The sequence below is a fragment of the Thunnus albacares genome, chromosome 7, assembly GCF_914725855.1.
Source record: "Thunnus albacares chromosome 7, fThuAlb1.1, whole genome shotgun sequence".
NCBI lineage: Eukaryota > Metazoa > Chordata > Actinopteri > Scombriformes > Scombridae > Thunnus > Thunnus albacares.
The window spans coordinates 7,642,366-7,661,116 of NC_058112.1; the positions used below are offsets into that span (position 1 = coordinate 7,642,366).

The 18,751-nt window shown below is 39.4% G+C and overlaps 1 protein-coding gene and 1 long non-coding RNA gene across 2 annotated transcripts; one reads left to right on the forward strand and one right to left on the reverse strand.

Annotated features, from left to right (window-relative positions):
* Window positions 1-5,659: 5,659 nt before the first annotated feature.
* On the forward strand, window positions 5,660-6,501 carry LOC122986476. Its single transcript, XR_006404313.1, has 2 exons — window positions 5,660-5,718; window positions 5,860-6,501. It is a non-coding gene; the product is annotated as an uncharacterized LOC122986476 (long non-coding RNA).
* Window positions 6,502-13,635: 7,134 nt separating this feature from the next.
* On the reverse strand, window positions 13,636-14,237 carry LOC122985624 (C-C motif chemokine 4-like). The gene is made up of 3 exons (XM_044356432.1): window positions 14,153-14,237; window positions 13,938-14,064; window positions 13,636-13,738 (listed from the first exon to the last, which is right to left on the reverse strand). Exons 1-3 carry the CDS (start codon window positions 14,214-14,216, stop codon window positions 13,636-13,638), a joined length of 294 nt encoding a protein of 97 aa, XP_044212367.1. The 5' UTR covers window positions 14,217-14,237.
* Window positions 14,238-18,751: the final 4,514 nt, after the last annotated feature.

Sequence of the window (18,751 nt, forward strand, 5' to 3'; positions counted from 1 at the left end):
ACTCTAAAGATGTCACAATACAGAAAACCTGGTTTGAACATTTGCATTAAACAATCTCAACCTTTATATGTCATGAGAAAAAGACCAGATGTTCATACCTAAGGATGTCTAATTCATACAAAAAAGGTGGACGACAGCTACCCAACTTTTTTCTTATCTATCCTTTGGTTGCCAGCAAGTTAGTGAATTATTTGATCCCCCTGTGAGCAAAGATTGGAAATACATAGAAGAAAATATGTTATAAAGCTAAAACATTGACATGAAATGTGTATATTTTATGAAACTATTTCCAAAGGAAATCATGCAAAGCCCAATCGAAGCATCATTTACATCTTGAAACCATGAACAAAGATCATTGGAATTAACACAGCTACCTCAATAAATCAGCTGCTATGGCAGAACTCAAATATAACCGTAAACAAAAAGGTCATAAATGGACTAAATGGAAAGACAATGGAATCACTAAGCTTTGTCACATATTTGTCACATACTTTATATAACTGTTTCAAAACCTTTAATGAATTAATCATTGAACATAGTATCCCAAAAAGTGAATACTTAAATTACATCACTTTACAGCATGCTATTAAGAAGAATATTCCCATAGATAAATTGAACATTAACACACACAAATTTGAAAATGTACTTTTTAACCATAGCTTGTGCAATAAAAATATAGTTAAAATGTGTTACAAAATATTAAAGGAAAGCACCAATGATCAATTTAAGATTTGAGCGATGAAATGGAACAGGGATCTCTATAAACAAGAGGATGATATTCCCTGGAATGATATATGGAAAAAAGTTGTACAAAAAACAAACTAAGCCAATTTAAAATACTTAATAGATTATACTACATCCCAACACAGCTATATAAAATGGGCATAAGGGATGACAGTAAGTGTATAAAATGTGGTACTGCTGAAGGAACTCTGCTCCATTTGCTGTGGGACTACAATGAAATTAAAGATCTTTGGTTTGGGATAACAAAGCAAGCAATGAACCACACTAATATAGTCATTCCACTCACACCACAATCATGTATATTGGGAGATTTGCATAACTTCAGCAGAGTATCTTCAAAGAATAAAAATATCTTTCTTTCATTATGTATGGTCACAAAAAAGTAAGCATGAATAACTGGATTGCTTTAAATACACCAACTTAGAAAGAGTGGATCACCGAAGCAATAGAAATGATTAGCTTGGAAAAGGTCACTTTCCGACTGCAAAATAAGGAGACAGATTACGCTGAAAGATGAGCTCCAGTGGAAAAGTACTTAAAATCAATAAAAAAATGTAAAAAAAAAAAAAAACAACAAAAAACAAGACCACCATGTTTATTCTGTTTTATTTATTTTATTTTGTTTTGTTTTGTTTTCTTTTATTTTCTTTTATTGATCTAGGCTAATGATTGTTGTCTTCTTTTTCTGTTAGTGCTCTTATACAGTATCAATACTGCATATTATCTGTGCTCTGAGATGAAAGAATAGCAATGATGTTTATGACTGATATTGGTTGAGGGGCATATTGGTATACGGGTTGGTTTAGATTTGTAAATTGGTTTGGAGGGGGTTAGAAATGGTAGGACTCAGTTGTATGTTGATTTGTTGTCAGAAATGTATATCTTTTGTCTTTTGGTTTGTATTTTGTGAGTAAAATATTTGAAAAAGAAAAAATTCTTGATTTACTTAAAACTTGAGGTAAACTTTCTGGATTGACTTGAGACCTGACACGTCTCAGTGCTTTGCATGATTCACAGTAAGAAAAACACATTTAAATAGCGACGGCTACAGCTATACTCTGTGAATCTGTGGTGACACCATGGTTATGTTACCTAACCAATGTTGCTGTGGTTGCATACGCTGCTTTATTGTCTGTTTTACTCTAAGGAATCATATTTTACAAAATGAATACTTGAATACTTGAATACTTGATACTAGCGATTGAGACCATAAACTCATTAGGAAAGTATTTACTGAGGTAATAAATCAAGTAAGACATTGTGTCATTTTCTCATAGACTTCTATACAACTGGACTTCTTTTGGAGCCAGTGGAGTTGCCCCCTGCTGGCCATCAGAGAGACTGCAGGTTTAAGGCACTTGAACCTGGCTTCACTTTTCAGACCCGAAACTACCTGTGTGGGGGCTGCGTATAGGGCCAGTGTAAGATAAATAAGGCTTTTTTTGTAAAAACTGTGAATCATGCAAAGCTACTCTAGTGGAGTCCAAAAATAAAGTTTAGAGATGGAAATGAGCATAATAGGTCCTCTTTAAGTACAGTTTTGAGGCACTTGTACTTCCATTTGATGACAATTTCTACTTCCACTCCACTACATTTCAGAGGGAAATATTGTACTTTCTGCTCCACTACATTTATCTGACAACTTTAGTTACTTTTCAGATGAAGATTTGACACATTGGATAATATAACAAGCTTTTAAAATACAACACACTGTTAAAGATGACACCAGTGGTGTCCAACCTTTTTGGCTTTTAACGTCATAAAAAAAGCAGTGTGTAGTCGGGGTCACATTTCAGATGTCTATGAGTTGTTAACAGCTCCACCAAACAGTGATTTTTCCCTCTAAACTTCCCACATGGTTTTGTTTCAATAAATGTTCAAATGCAAAACAGATTTGTGTATCAGAACTTTGTTATTTCTTTTTTCCTCTCCCATTAATCATCTCACGACCCCTCAGATTTATCTAGTGACTCTTTGGAGGGGCTCCACCCCTAGGTTGGGAACCACTGGACTTAACTAGCTAACTGTATATAAAGTAGTTAAAACTAGCTCCACCTCCAGCTGCTCCAACAGTAACATGCTGCTTACAGACTGATACCTCAGTATTAATAATCTAATGATGTCAGTCAGAGGGACCAAACCACTGGTTTTACTGCAATACTCTAACTACATCAAGCTCATAATACTTATGTACTTTTACTTTATCATGAAGGACTTCTACTTGTAATGAAGTATTTTTACATTGCTGCATTGGTACTTTTACTAAAGTAAAGGATCAGAGTACTTCTTCCACCACTGTGTGATTCAAAAAACCCTCATTTATTCGTGGATCATTACCAGAATCAGGTTTATGTCATAATATGAAGATTAAACAGGAAAAATATTTACTTCTCAAAATGTTTGCAGTTATTCCTGAGTATAAAACAATCAAATCGTATGGGTTTCATCTTTGAAAATCATTGTAGACATTTAAAAAGACACTAAATACTAGAACACAACTGGTCAGAGAATGCTGCCGGTGCCTAGCAACGGTTGCCGAACAACGGTTGCCGAACAACGGTTGCCGAACAACGGCCGTTGCTTGGGGGCGGGATTCATGGAAAAGACAGTTCCGTTGATCTGTGTGACATCACATTTTGGCATTTCTTTGTTCCCTGTGACATCATGTTCAAATCCCTTGATGCTTTGATGTTGAAAGCTTTGATGTTGATGTTAAAAACCCAATAAGTGTCTCCCACACACTGATTCTCAGCATTGTGTTAAACTCAGACATTGGTACGTGAAAACTGAGCCCAGTGCAGTTCACAGAGCCCAGCGCAGTTCATAGAACGGATCAAGTATCAAGCATCGAAGGTAACATCATAACAATTACCATGAATACAACAGGAAACTTGTGCTCAGAAGAGATGGCGGTGGTCACAGTCGACACTTTTCGCCCGCTGATCCAAACATTTGTTGGAAGGATGACAGAGGACCGGTGGATACTGCTGAAATCCGGTTCTCCTGACGATACCACCAAAATCTTGTTGGCTGAGCTGCTGTTGGAAATCATACAAGCAATGACAAACACCCTTTTGGCCACACTCAAGAACACAAGTGTGGCAATTTCTGAGGAGCTAGTCGAAGTCAAACTGGGTGACACACTGAGTCAGAGCTTTGCCGAGGTTCTGGACATAAAGGACCGAGACCAGTGTGACAGCCCCCAACGACTGACAAGCCTGCTGGCTAAGGAGGTTGCAGAGAGCGTCAGCTCTGCCCTTTCTGCTCAGAAGAGCTCTGGGTCTGGAATAAGCCAGCACATCACTCCTCCGCACAGACTTAACAACATGCTCAAACATGCTTCCAAAATGCTTAAAAAGTTTGCCGCCAAGATTAGAATTCGCACACCCCGGGGACATCGGCAGACAGTAAGCCAGACCACCTCCCTAGAGAAGACCAGCTTAGAGCTGTTACTGGAGGATCTGGAGAACAAAGACTTCGATTCCATCTGTAGTTCACACGGGGAAGAGCTACAAACCCCAGAGGAGGAGCCACAAGACGCAGAGGAGGAGCCACAAGACGCAGAGGAGGAGCCACAAGATGCAGAGGAGGAGCCACAAGACGCAGAGGAGGAGCCACCACGAGACCGATTTGTGGCTGAAACAGCTAAAGTAGTCCAGGAAATAATTGAGAGAGCTGTTAGTGAGATCACAGAGCCTCTTTTGCAGGATGTAGTGGATTCGGAGTACGAGGAGCTGCAGTCTGAATCCTCTTTTCAAATTGAGGTTGTGTCATATGACATCAGTCAACTCATTGCCAGTGAGGTCTTCAAGTCTCCAACTCCACAATCCAAAGAGAAGTGTAGACTCAGTCTGACAGAAGTAAGCAGCATTATAAAGACCTACTTTGTGAAGGTCCTCGCCAAAACATCAATACTTCGCATTGTGGCACAAATGAAGAGGAAATTCCGACACGAGTCCGAAGCTGAAAGCAGCCAGTCAATGCAGTCTCTCATTGATAGTTTTGAGTCGTTGCTTTTGGTGGAGAATGGGGATAAACAGAAAGACCAAGGTGGGAATGAGCTTTGCTTATTTCCCAGATATAAAACTCTTTCTGGGAATAACGTTGTGGTGATGACCAACAAACTCACCGAAATGATGTACTGCTACATCAAATATGGGACCGTCATGCCGGAGATCATCCCGAAAGCCATCAGGAGGAAGGCAGCGGCTCGTCCTGTGGTTGATCCTGCCATGTATGAGGACATACGGAAGAAAATCCGCTGCTTCCTGGCTCTGATCAACTGGTGGCAGAAAACCCAGGCTGCCAGCCACTCCGACAGACTCACACTGGCTTTACAAGGCACTGAGTCAGTTGCACAGAGTCCCTTAAAAGAGGTCGCAGAGGAGAACGCATGCCTGATACCTACTCCAGCGCCAGCCACTAAACGTAATAAAAAACGTAATCGTAAGAAGACACGATCCCCACAGGAAGTTGCAGGGGCACAGGAGGACACAATGGGGGAGATAAACAAGAAAGCAGTCCTGTTCCTCGTGGAGAGGCTGGTATCTGGGCTGTACAACAAGGCCAAATTGAACTGGACCACAACGCAGCCAGAGGTCATCATCCAGCGTCTCTTCGAGAGGATATGGGCCGAAGTCGAGGGAGCAGAATTGAGAATAACCCCAGAGACGTTTGAAGACCTCGACAAGGCGGTGATCAAACCCCTGGCGAAAATGTGGGGCTGTGCAACGCATTTGCTGATTTCGATTAATTTACAGGAGCCACAAGCCGAAGAAGTCATCACCAACTATTTGTACCACCACCTTACTGCAAAGAAACGGAGTGCCATCTCCAGGTTCTTCTCCTCACTGGGAAAAGCCCTCTCCAAGCCCTTCAGACGGGCATAGAGGGTCAGGGTTATTTAGGGGGAGGGGGTAGTTATTTAGGGGGTAGGTAGTAAAGAGCTTCAGTCCTGCCTTACCTTCACGTGAGGTAGGACTGGAGTTCTCAGGGTAATCTCAGGGGCCAAGCCCTTCAGATGGGCATAGAGGGTCAGGGTTATTTAGGGGGAGGGGGTAGTTATTTAGGGGGTAGGTAGTAAAGAGCTTCAGTCCTGCCTTACCTTCACGTGAGGCAGGACTGGAGCTCTCAGGGTAATCTCAGGGGTCAGCAGTGGTTCTATATCTGAGGGCCTCCCCTTCAGACATGGAGCCAGTGTTGAAGTTATTTAGGGGGTGGGTAGCCTTCATCTTGAAGGGAAAAAGTGAGCTGGGAATTACTCTTTTCCTTCAAGATGAACGCAGTAAAGAGCTTCAGTCCTGCCTTACCTCCATGTGAGGCAGGACTGGACCTCTCAGGGTAATCTCAGGGGTCAGCGGTGGCTCTATATCTGAGGGCTTCCCCTTCAGACATGGAGCCAGTGTTGAGGTTATTTAGGGGGTGGGTAGCCTTCATCTTGAAGGGAAAAAGTGAGCTGAGAATTACTTTTTTCCTTCAAGATGAACGCAGTAAAGAGCTTCAGTCCTGCCTTACCTCCACGTGAGGCAGGACTGGAGCTCTCAGGGTAATCTCAGGGGTCAGCGGTGGTTCTATATCTGAGGGCCTCCCCTTCAGACATGGAGCCAGTGTTGAGGTTATTTAGGGGGTGGGTAGCCTTCTTCCTGAAAGGAAAAAGTGAGCTGGGGTTTAGGAGCTTCAGTCGTGCCCTGGATGCAGAGCAGGACTTGAGCTCTCAGAGTCACCTCAGAGGTCAACAATGTTTCCTCACAACTAGAAGACGAGTGTTTGAGTCCTTATTTTTAGCCTTTCCGAGTCTGTATTTTGTCTATTGAGGTGACGTGGGTTTACCCCGGGTTCTCCGGTTTCCTCCCACTTTACTTCAAAACAGTTGATCAATTGGACACTCAAAATTGTCCACAAAAAGCTTATTGGTTTCATGAATATAAAAATGGAAAAAGTCATTCAATAAAAGTGTCTACATTCTCATATGTGCTTCAAAATCACTTTTCTTATTATTTGCTTTTGATGTTGAGGATGAAGATACTGATGATGTGGATGGCAGCACACCGTGTGCCATTAGGAGTATTCGAGAGAATAGGGCATCAGCAGAGGCACTGAGGGTGAAGGATATGTTCTGCCAGTATTTCACCTCTCCTGCTGGCCAAGTCCCATTGCAATATGACCATATGTGCTGTGCTCCACTGTGCAGACTTCTCCTTCAATCCTTTTAAAGTTATTGAACTGAATTTGTAAATATTGATTTAGGTATATTCTTTAATGTTTAAGTTGTACATGTATATAATTTGTAATAAATTCCATGTTTAATTATTCAAGATTAAATTAAACTCCTAGTACTTCAAACAAACACATTACATTTACCCAATGTCTTGTTAAATTATTGTTCATAGTATTGATTTAATGTCTAGGGTTCAACAGCATGGAAAATGTAAGCTCAGCCAGCAAAAATTACAAAAAGAGAAACAGATACCTCAAACTGGACAGGTAAATAATGTGCATCTTCAAATACAGATGAAGGCACCTATGCCTTACATTGTATTTTAAGATGCATATTGTTAAATAACATCAAGTTTAACTGTTTCTTCTTTGTTTGTCAAATTTTTATTTAAAATTTAGTTTCTAGATTGTCCTTAAACTGTTAAAATGACATGTTGCTAAAGTAAATGTAGTGATTATATTTTCTCAATATAGAACAGGAACATGTACAATAAAAACAATCAACACCATATCAACACTCACCTCAAAGTAACATCAAAATAAATATACATGTATTATACATACATACATAACCACATCATAGCTGTACATCATGTGAGTTGACATGTGGCTGCTGTGAAAATGAAGCTCCAACCAAACTCTGCCTCTTGGAGCCTCTCCTGCATTCTAACTTTGAGCCATGAATGCCTGTCTAAAGGCAGTTGTCTCATGGCTGGAGCCAGGCTCATGAGAAACAAATGGACATCAAATCTCCTCATGCTCCCTGGCATGCTGCTGCTCCCTTGTTTCTTTCTTCTCCAATTACTGCTCTAAGAAATCCCTGCTCTTCCTTTTGGTTGCCTTAGCAGTAGACTGTGGAGCTGCAGTAGCTGCAGTTGCAGTCATCTCTCCCTCACTCTCCTCTGCCTCCTCCAGACCCGACTCTGTGAGTAACTGTGTATGTAGTACTCTGGCATAAGGAAAGCTCTGTTTCACTGTAGGCCATTTAGGACCTGTTACTGGCAGTTGCTCTCTGTCTCCAGGTTAACCCTAGGAGCCAGATGGATTCCTGTCTGAGGGAGGACGACAGCCTCGGGGAGGACGAGGGCCACAGCAAACAGGAGAGGCAGCTGCTAGTGGACAGACGGTTGAGCCAAGGACATTAAGTTTCACCTCTCGGCCTTCACAGGTCTGCCATCTTGTCTGCAGCCAGGCCCTTCTGACTGTGGCCGGAGTACACTGTAAACAGTGGGATAAACACTTGTGTATCTCGATATCTCACTTCTTGTTAAGATGGTGGTTGTTTTGGTTTTTTTAAGGAAAAAAACAAGAAGAACATTTGACAGACACAGTCAGGGTCGGACAAATGTACAAAATTCGGATCTGGCAATTTTCATCTGGACCGGCTCCATTTTTCCCCAACATACACGCTTATGAGCTGCATAAAGCAATATCAGGCTATTTATAACATACATAGGCTAAGCAATAGATATCAAGTTGACACTCTAACAAATGTACTTACAGGGTTTCATGAAATAATGTAATAAATAAATAAATAGCCAAGAAATAGCCTAGAGGGAAAGAAGAGGCACACTCACACTAAAATCCGTAAATTCACAAATAAAACAAATATAACATAATGATATGTCATGAATGTAGTTTGCATTGCTGTCATCATGAAACAAAACAGCCAAAACTTAATTTTAATACTGGACAAAAGCTTTCCTATGAGGATCTGGAAATGTCAGAGCTATTTATAGTCAGTCATCCGACATTGTGTTCGCAGCTGGTCTGATGCAGTTCAAACATCAGGCTTAACAGTCAGAAATTCATGCTACAACACTATTTAAATATTCATTCACTGGTATAGTCAGGCTGTGAGAAGCAGCATGCCTGCACCCTATTGGGGTGGACCCAGGGACATATTTTCGTGAAGGCTCATCGACCAGCACAAGCAGCGCTCCGACTGTTTGGTATTTTCCTGGCCTTGAAACTCACTTTGTGCATCTGTGTGGTATTTTGGTGACCAGCACAGAGGGCATGGTGCATTGGTGGGAGGAGAGGCACTGACAACAGCACAAAGACAGTTGTTGTTTTTTGGTTGAAATTTGGTTCTAGACATTGTCCTGAAAATGGCGCAACGTCACACTGGTTTTGTGATTTTATCAACAGGATCAAACTAAATACTTGCTGCAGATGTGCTGCAACAACAAACTAATGTTTAAAATATGAATAAGTCACAGTCTGCATGCCGAACACCTGGGCTACACAGTCTACCTCTACCTGAGCAGTGTGTGTGCATCACTGAACTACTGCAGCTCGCAGGCCTGCAGTGTCCACACAGACAGCGTTACTGCTGCGGTGCTGCTACTGCCAGCTCTATCTTTCTACATCGAGTTTGACTTTTATATTGGCCATCAATAATAGCATGTTTCATATCATTTCATTATAAATTTCATTTAATTTAGTTTAGCCAGAAAAAGGTTAAGAAACGTGCACTCAATTGTGAAAAATAAATAATAAATAATATGTGAGGGTTAGGGTTGGGTGAAAGTGGCTTTCTTTCTGATGGACATGGTGGGGTCTGGTTGGGGATACTTCTGTGTCAGCCACATATACTCCTCACACACGACGTTTTCAGTTCATAAACTCTATAACATTTGAATCAACAACAGCATTTCTACATGCACATAACCATTACTGTCAAAACAAACAAAAAAACAAGTGAGCATTATTTAACGCCAATAACCAGAGATACGTAGAAATAGTCTGAGCCAATGGGCAGCAGCAAAAAAAAAAGATCAAGTCCTCTAGTCTCTACTTGCTGTATGTAGAAATTTCTATGGGTATGGACTCACTTCCTCCCCTTTCATAGACCATTTTATGGAATAAGTCCCATGCAGGAGCACATTGCTTGGGGTAGTTAATGTCAAAGATATAAAATGTCATCACATCAATTGCCCAAAGCAGTGTGCTTTGCTCCAAAGCCTGTCCCGCCAGAATGACAAATGACTGAGAGGAGTACTGGTGGTTATCTCCCAGTCAGGATGTAGGGGTGCAGCCTTGACACCTCAGCCTGCTGGAGGTATTGCAGTTTACCAACCTGAGAAAGAAAGCAAGAAAAAGAAATAAAACAAAGTAAAGATTATCTTGAATAGCAATAAGTAAGCAGGATAACAAAATGCCAAGTTGGGGTGTGATAATATCAATACTGAATAAAGGAGGAAACAATGTGTGAGAATGCTAAGAATGCAGGAGAAAAAACAAGCTAAACTGACATGTAAATAGTGAGGAATAGCTACTCCAACTACGCATGATTGTTGACCTCACAAAATAAATTCTTTTTTTCCACACCTGCTTGATGACGACACTGTACTGAACCCCCTAAATTAGTGATTCCTGGTGCATATTCTGATATATTTACTGGAATATTCTGGAGCCAAGGAATGAAATGTAAATTCCTAAAACTAATAATATTTCCCTTTAAGTATCCAAAATTGTACTTGCAGGCTTGTGGTCAATGAAGAACTCCTTTTCGGCCAACTGTAAACAATAGGTGGAAGCCTTGTAGGCAGCAGTCTCAGTGCAAGTTCCCCCTTGGCATCTGTAGGAAGACAATTTTATAGGCATCAATATGATATGGATTGGTATACCTGTGATTTGGTCATCTAGTGGCCAAATATAATAAAACCTCTGCTAATATTGATATTTGCAAAGTGTTCTGTACAACAAAAAAAACTCTTTTACCCAGTATCATTTCTTCTACAAGAAATGGGAGTTCCCTGTCCTGTCTTGCCAGGTGCAGGATCTTCTCTGCATATACAGGCAGCCATGTTTCAAAAAGTTTTGGTGCTGTCTCTCCATGCAAACCAAGAAAGTCCTGCACAATCTAAAAAATGGAAAACAATTTTCATAAAGGAATTCAGCTGCCATACTAATATAATATGGTTGTAAATAATGCACCACCATTATATGTAAAATTATATTCCACTAGACACATACCATGCCCAGAGTGGTTAGATGTGGGAACTCATGGATATTTTTCTCTTATCCACCGTTCCCCGTACAGGACTCTATCCTGCATGTATGCCTCCACCTGGTTGAGAGACCTCTAGCAGCAGAATTATTATCTGACAGGGAGTGTGTTTCTCCGAGTGTAGAGGCACTCTTGGTTTCTGATGGTGAAAGCTCAGGTGTGCCTTTGCTTCCATCAGTAACAGACACACTCTGACAGTGGGATACAATGCGTTTTTTTAGCGTCCACCTTCTGACCCGACCACTTTTTTTTTTTATCTCATTAAAGAACTCATTAAAGACCCTGATACAAATTGCAACCTTTACATCACCAACAAGAAACTGTCCCCTTTTTTAACAGAAACGTTTATTTAAAGTGAGATCATTTAATATATGAAATAAGAAATAACATATTCTTCTTTTAATATATTGAAAGTTGAATTACAACAAATAAACACATCACTGCTCATTTCAATACATTGCCACAGCCTTACTTTGTCTGGTATGACCAGATATGGTGATTAATGTTTGTTGATGTTAGCTAACTTTAGTACATGAGTCTCAATCTCACGGCCCGGCCAATTGCGGACTGATATTTTGTGGCCCCCACCTTGATATGAACGTTTAATGTTAGTGCGGCCCGTGAGTTTTATATGAATGGCACTTTACTGTGTTGTGTGTGGAAGGTCCCTTTATTGCACAAACTGGAGCTGAACGAACCTGCCAATCACAGGGGTATATGGCTGTTTCACAACAACTATGCTATTTATACAGGAAGAATGTGCGCACCTCACGCTAGATTGTGTCGTTATTTTTGCTACACAGCTTTCAGTAAAATTCAAAGGTGAATTATTAAACCTTATCAAAGCATCATTCTGTTTATTTCAGCATAATCTCTCTGTTAACGATCACTTCATTTTGTTTTGAAGCACTTTGGAAAGTCCGTTTCAACACGAGCTCTATCAATAAATCATTTATCATTCTTCTGATGTTTAATAATGATGACTGACACTTTACAGTGGTGAGGGTTTGCAGAAAAATGTGATGAATTAGGGGTAAAGTCGTTTCAAATATCCACAGCAGCCGTGCACAATGATCAGCTGTTGGAGAGCCTGTGCGTAATTCTCACTGAGGTCTGATGAGCGGAACGGACACAACTGTTGACGTACAAGCGGAGGTTTAAAGACCTTTACATCCATTTTTGGCTCACTGTGACAGCAAATGAGGCTCGTGCATGTGATTCCACAGTGTGTGACATCAAAAAACAGAACATAACCAGGTGTATCTGCGTCTTTATAAGTCCGGCAGATAATAATGTATGTGCATATTTCTGTCACATAATGCCACGTTGTGAAGTGAATTAAAAGTTAATATATACGTTTTCATGAACACACTTATGTTTATCCGACAGAGATCATAAATACAGAGTGTAACAAAACACCGTACAGCTGATGCTGCTGTGCCACACGTCGTATTTGATTTGACAACGCCGCTAACTTCGCAGCGCCCGCTGCATCCATGGAGTTATTATAGAAAACAAAAGCCAATAAATAACGCATCCATGGCTGCATCCCATGGTTTGCAGCCATGGAGGTGCAAACCATGGGATAATGGTGTTCCACTGTCCCGGCTTCATGTTCTCCACGTTTGCTCTGCAATGATGTGACATTCACGGACAAATTATTCGAAAAAATCTTTTGGGTGAATGTACTGAATCATTTGCGGAAAGAGATTTATTCCGCAAAACATTTTACTCCATAGTAAATGCCTTGCACAATAAACATAAGATATTTCTTTATGATGCCATTTGTTTCACTTGTTTCTATGACGACGTTTACAACAACAAAAGCACGGCGGGTAATGAACAACCCGGTAGTTGTCGCCTTTTTTGCGCCTGCTATCCTAGCCTGCGCCTGCTAAGCTTTTTTTGTGGAATACCTGATGTGGCTCAGCCTCACCCAGACTCTGCGTCCAGCGGCCCCCAGGTAATTTGAGTTTGAGACCCCTGCTTTAGATATTGCTGTATATTACTGAGTCAGTCTCTGATCTCATGATTCTACTTGTGCTCCTGTTTTTACAATTTCGCAATTTACCAATTGCCACTTGTGGCCATAGTAACCACTATTCACTAACACATAGGCTCACATTAAAGGGCCATTGCACCATCATTATATCAGATAAGTTGTGTTGCTTTCTTCAAGTGAAACTGGGAAGTCAAGTACCCAAATACGCTTTGTGTACAAGTGGTTTAACTAGTGATTGTTAATGGTAACACCTGTGCTTTTCCTACTATGACAAGCCTGCTGTGAAAAAGACCTGTGCTGACAAAAATTTAAGAGCAGTTGACAATGTTTCTTGATGTTGATGGTGTTTTTGTTAACGACCAGTAATGGGATGTTATTTGCTGTGGTGATATGATTGATAAAAGCAACTAGATCATTATTAATAGTTGGTGGTTGGCAGAGAGAATATGAGACTTTTCTTGCAAGAAAGAAAACAGAATTGATTTAATATTCAATACCAACTTCACAGAAAATACATGTAAGTAATGTTGTCCACTGCAGCAATAAAATACAGCAATGATTTTTAATTAAAATACAAAGAATGAAATCTTCACAATTTTAAGCCTGCAAAATCAGGCATTTATCTAATACAGTATTGTACAGTAATACATCTTCAGGGCTACTGTCTGCTGCTCTCAGTGTTGTGGAGCTGATTGTACGTATTCAGAGCCCACCGAGAGGTCGCACTGTAGCAGATCTGTCTTCCTCTGATAGTCTGTACTCTGCAAAAGATACAAAAGATAAGATTCAGTTCATCCACCTTCTTTAGCTCATGTTTTAATGAAAGTGTGATTAATTATTATGGATGCCATGGCCTTGTGATGGTGCCTGTCTGCAGATTAGACCTGAGCCATCTTTCCATCCGTCATTTCAACACCAGTTACAAGAAAAAAAAAATCAAAAGATTAAGTATAAACTTACATGAACGCCTTCTTCAGACAGGACCTGTGGGTCTTGATGATGTTGGATATACGCTGTAATGGTGTCTTGCGCGTAGAAAAGTCGAAGCAACAGTTTACAGGTGATGTGTTGAACTCCAATGCTTTAGCTGTGAGGAAGATAAACAGACACATTCAATACAAACATGTCTGTGAGCAAACGCAGGAGACGATGAGGCACAAACACAGATCACTCACGCATGGCGTTGCAGCAGCAGGCGGTGAGCAGCAGCAGTCCCAGAACAGAGCAGAGAGTCTTCATGATGCTGTCAGTGAAAAGATGATGATGATGATCTTCTTCTGTCTTTGCTGTGATTGTCTCTTACTGTAGCTCTGCATCAATATAAATCCCGACCATTGTGGAAGTCATATGGGTGTGATGTCAGCCTCTCCATACAAAACATCGGAGCAGAATTTCCCCTACACCTCGTTGGTTTTCCACCACAAAGAGCGAGTCAAGCGACTGGTGTTGTCTAGACAGTGAAAGGAAGTTAAAGGGACAGGCTGCAGTTATAAAATAATTTCCTCTACCACAGAAAAGGAACAATTTTCCCCTGTATTTATCTTTACATCTTGGTGTTTATTTAGTCAGTGGAAAGGTCATCATTAGCATTCAAAATCATCTATAAAATTCATTATTCAAGTTTTAACAGAAAAAGAAGAAGAGGAAGTAAACATCAGAAACAAGTTTTTATTTACATTAAACTCGTGTTAAAGGGACATTTTGTTTTTAGTTTTCTCATAGTTCAACATTTCACCTTTGTATTTCATATTTTATTTCATCTTTGTTGCAACTGATAAGGTTTATATGTTTGATTTGTAGCCATTTTTTGAGTCAAGGCTAGATTGCCAGATTAATTGTAATGGGGCCCCAATAATCCAGGTCTAGGTTTTAAGACCTTCATTATCTCAGCTTTGTGCTTATATCTTGCTTATTCTGAAATTAATGTGTTCAATCAAATTACCCCACAGACACATATGTGGATATATTCAAGCAGATCCTTTATAATATATACATTTTTACAGGATTATATATGTGTGTGTGTGTGTGTGTGTGTGTGTGTGTGTGTGTGTATATATATATATATATATATATATATATATATATATATATATATATATATATATATATATATATATATATACACACACACATATATTATATATTATATATATATAATGTATTAACTTCTTTAAAGTGGAATTTATGGCAGAGCTGATGTATTGGATTGCATTAGATTGCACAGGTGCTCCTAATGAAATGAGTGTATTGAGTGTATATATATATATATATATATATATATATATATATATATATATATGTATAGCATATAGTGTTTATTATATTCTTAATAGTGTTTATTATGTATGATCATGCTCTCTTTGACATATTGGCACACACTCACAAAATAGTAGTAATAATAGTAGAGAACTGTCATCATACATGTACTATTTTGGCATTAAAAGTCAAGATTCAGTCTTGGTAAAAATGACTTAAATCAGAAGGCTGATGGATTAAACACAAAATACCAACCACCACCAATACATGTTGGCTTCTGCCTCCTCCAGGGTAAATTACATTACGTGTTTGTCATGAGTTTATGCAAATCTGTGGTGCAGACTGAAGTGATGGAGCTAGATAGATGCAGTTCATAAGATCTTATCACAACTGTTTTCACACATGTACACAAACCCAGGTTTAGCAGTGCAACCCTGACCTATTTAAATCATTGCCATGCATTTGCAATGCTATCAATTTCCTCACTGTCATCTGATTTGCACAACTCTCTCATCAGGTGCTCAATGTTGGCACTGAGCTTTTTATATAACATATATTTATATATTAAAAGATATATGTGTTAACCTGTGTTACATGCACAGTTAAATCAAAGCTGTAAGTAGTTGCTTCCTCCCTTGTTGTTAAGATGTATGATCCATTTAAAAGATGTATTCTGTTGTTCGATTGTCTAACCTATAACTTTATTATCAACTAATTATAAGTACACAGTAGGGATGGAATTTTGTTTCTCTGGTGCCGATGGAGCAAACAAGGCAGGCAACAAGACAAATAGTGAAAACTGAGAAAGAGGATCAATGCAATATCTGCAAGAGCTGGGAGGCAACAGAGAGGACAATGGACTCTGTATGTTATAGTTGTTATGTAGATTCAGGGGAGATGAAGAACATCTATTGCATGTGGACAGTATGGATACTGAATGCAGCGGCAGGTAAAGACCACGTGTCACACTCACACTAAACAGTGTTCTCTCTCAGTCTTTTATCCCACAGGCATACAACAATACAAGCAGAACTCTGTAAACTCAGATTTTAATTTATTTAATCTTAATTCTGCTTTTACGTTGGTTTTATCTATGAGTTTATCTTGTGGGTATTCATTTCCTGTGTTTTGGTAATCAGCGTCAGTGGCAGGATGGCAGTATGTACTGTATGTAACCGCCATTGTTCCTCAGAACCTTTGTGAGATAAGTTTACAAAATACAAAATAAAAATGGTATTAATTGAGAAGTTTGCTGTGGAAAAGGAGATTTGGGCCACTCCACCTGTTGCCACTTCGATCCATGAAGTAGAGCATGGATGAGTGAATAGAAATGAGTCTACATTACAGTCATCATACATACCAAAGTTGTGTAAAGGTGCTTCATTTGGCCCAAATCCAGCCCTCCTGCAAAAATATCTATCCCCCTGATGACAGCTTAGGTTTTCACTTTAACTTTCAGTGCATGAAATAATAAGCATACTAAATGAATAGGCTAACACAGATGAATAATGTATTACAGTTCATTTGAATAAAACTAAAATCAAGTAAACAGTTTTAATATGGCTTTAGCCTATTTGACACGAACAGATTTGTGTCACCAATTAATTAATTAATGTAATAGCTGTTATAATTAATTCTGTATGTATGAGTAATTTTTTGCCAAATGAGTCATAAGCTGATGTTATTCTGTCAGCCCTCACTTATTAATAGGCTAGTTAAAAAAATCCGCCTTTGGATGAAGCCCAAAAGCAAACAGTTTTATGAATCAATTTTATTCATAAATTATTAAAAATAAAGAAAAAGCAAAGCACTTCATTCAACGTATAGCACCTTATTACTAGTTACTGCCGATGTAAGCCCTCTATGGCATGGTGTTGCCCTCAGGCAGCAAACCACCTTTGTGGACCTCACACCACCCCTATACATTTTGATTTAAAAATATATATATATATATGATATCACAAGACATGTCTATGTGGGTCTGAGCTTTTGTCTGGGGTGGAGCAACCCTTTCAGGAAGCAAAGTCACATGTGACACAGTGCCAGGAACTGGTAAGATAAATATCACTTTTTAACATGTTTAAATTCAAATAACTATATAAAATAAATATATAACATAATATATAAACATAAAATATGCAAGAGCATGTAAAGAAATATATTTGATTGTTTAAAGACATGTTTTGTTCTTTCATTTGTTGCCTCAGGGCAGCAATGTGCAGTTAGACCACTCTTGTTAGTCATGCATGGAGATGTGCTGCGATCACCATAGTCAATGACTTTACTCTCTACTAAGAAGATCCCAGAATCAGGTTTGAGTCACACTTAGGAGGTTAGGGGTCAGTCAGTAGAGTAATGTGTGTTTGTGTGTGTGTGTGTGTCTTTGTGTCTGTCTGTCAGTCTGCGTGCGCATGTGTGTTTGTTAATAATGAGACTGAGTCTATGGATGAAGATGTAGATGATGTACTAGAGGATGATGTTCCATGCTTACCCCAGTGGAGAACAGCCCAAAAAACCAACTCAAACACTCACACATATACCTTCATGCACGGGCAAACCCCTGACACACACACACACACACACACACACACACACACACACACACACACACACACACACACACACACACGTTACTCTACTGACAGACCCCTGGTGGGATTTTAAGATGGATACATTATCAGGGACAACAAGCTCCCAAAAAAGGAGTGAAAAATGGAGTGAAATATTTTTTTCCCCTAAAATAAAAATCCATGCCATAGAGGGTTAAAGCTACGTAACTCCACTCCAGCCAGTGTTACTTCCTGTTTGTACTTCCTGTTCCTGTGTGGCTAATAATCAGACGAAATCCATTACTATGGCAACCAGATTGCCCGTCTAACATACATATCAAGATCAACACCATTAGCATATTAATGGATAGCGATAGTGATCACTCTAAACTAAATATAGTTTCAATAGAACAATAAAGTGGTTTACCTGTGAATACGTTTATGACGTTTATTACGTTTATATAACATTTTCTGTCTCGTTACCTTCTAAAAATGCCTTGGCAAAATGAGTAAAACAAAAGGTTATCAATATTATGAATCTTTCATAAAAATGAGTTTATTAGCTATTCTGTATAGTTGTGGTATTGTAGGCAATAGCTTGTATTTTGTTTCAGAATGAATGCTCAGGCAGATACTGAAAGTATACTTTATTTTTTTAACACTATGTTTATAACTTTCAGGGCGAAGAATTAGATCTTGAACATGAACCAGTTGAACAGTTTTACCAAAATAAACAATATAAAAACAGCTATAGGATCTAAGTAAAAAGAAAAGGTGTTTTATCAAATTAATGTCAAATACAGCAGGTTTAAACTGTACTATTTATTTTACAGAGATCCAACATCCACCCATTAGCAGCACTTGGCAATCATGGCAAGAAAAAACTCCCCTTTAACAGGAAGAAACCTAGGTGGGCGGCCTTCTGCCTTGACTGGTTGGGTTGAGAGAGAAAGAAGGAGGGATGGGGAG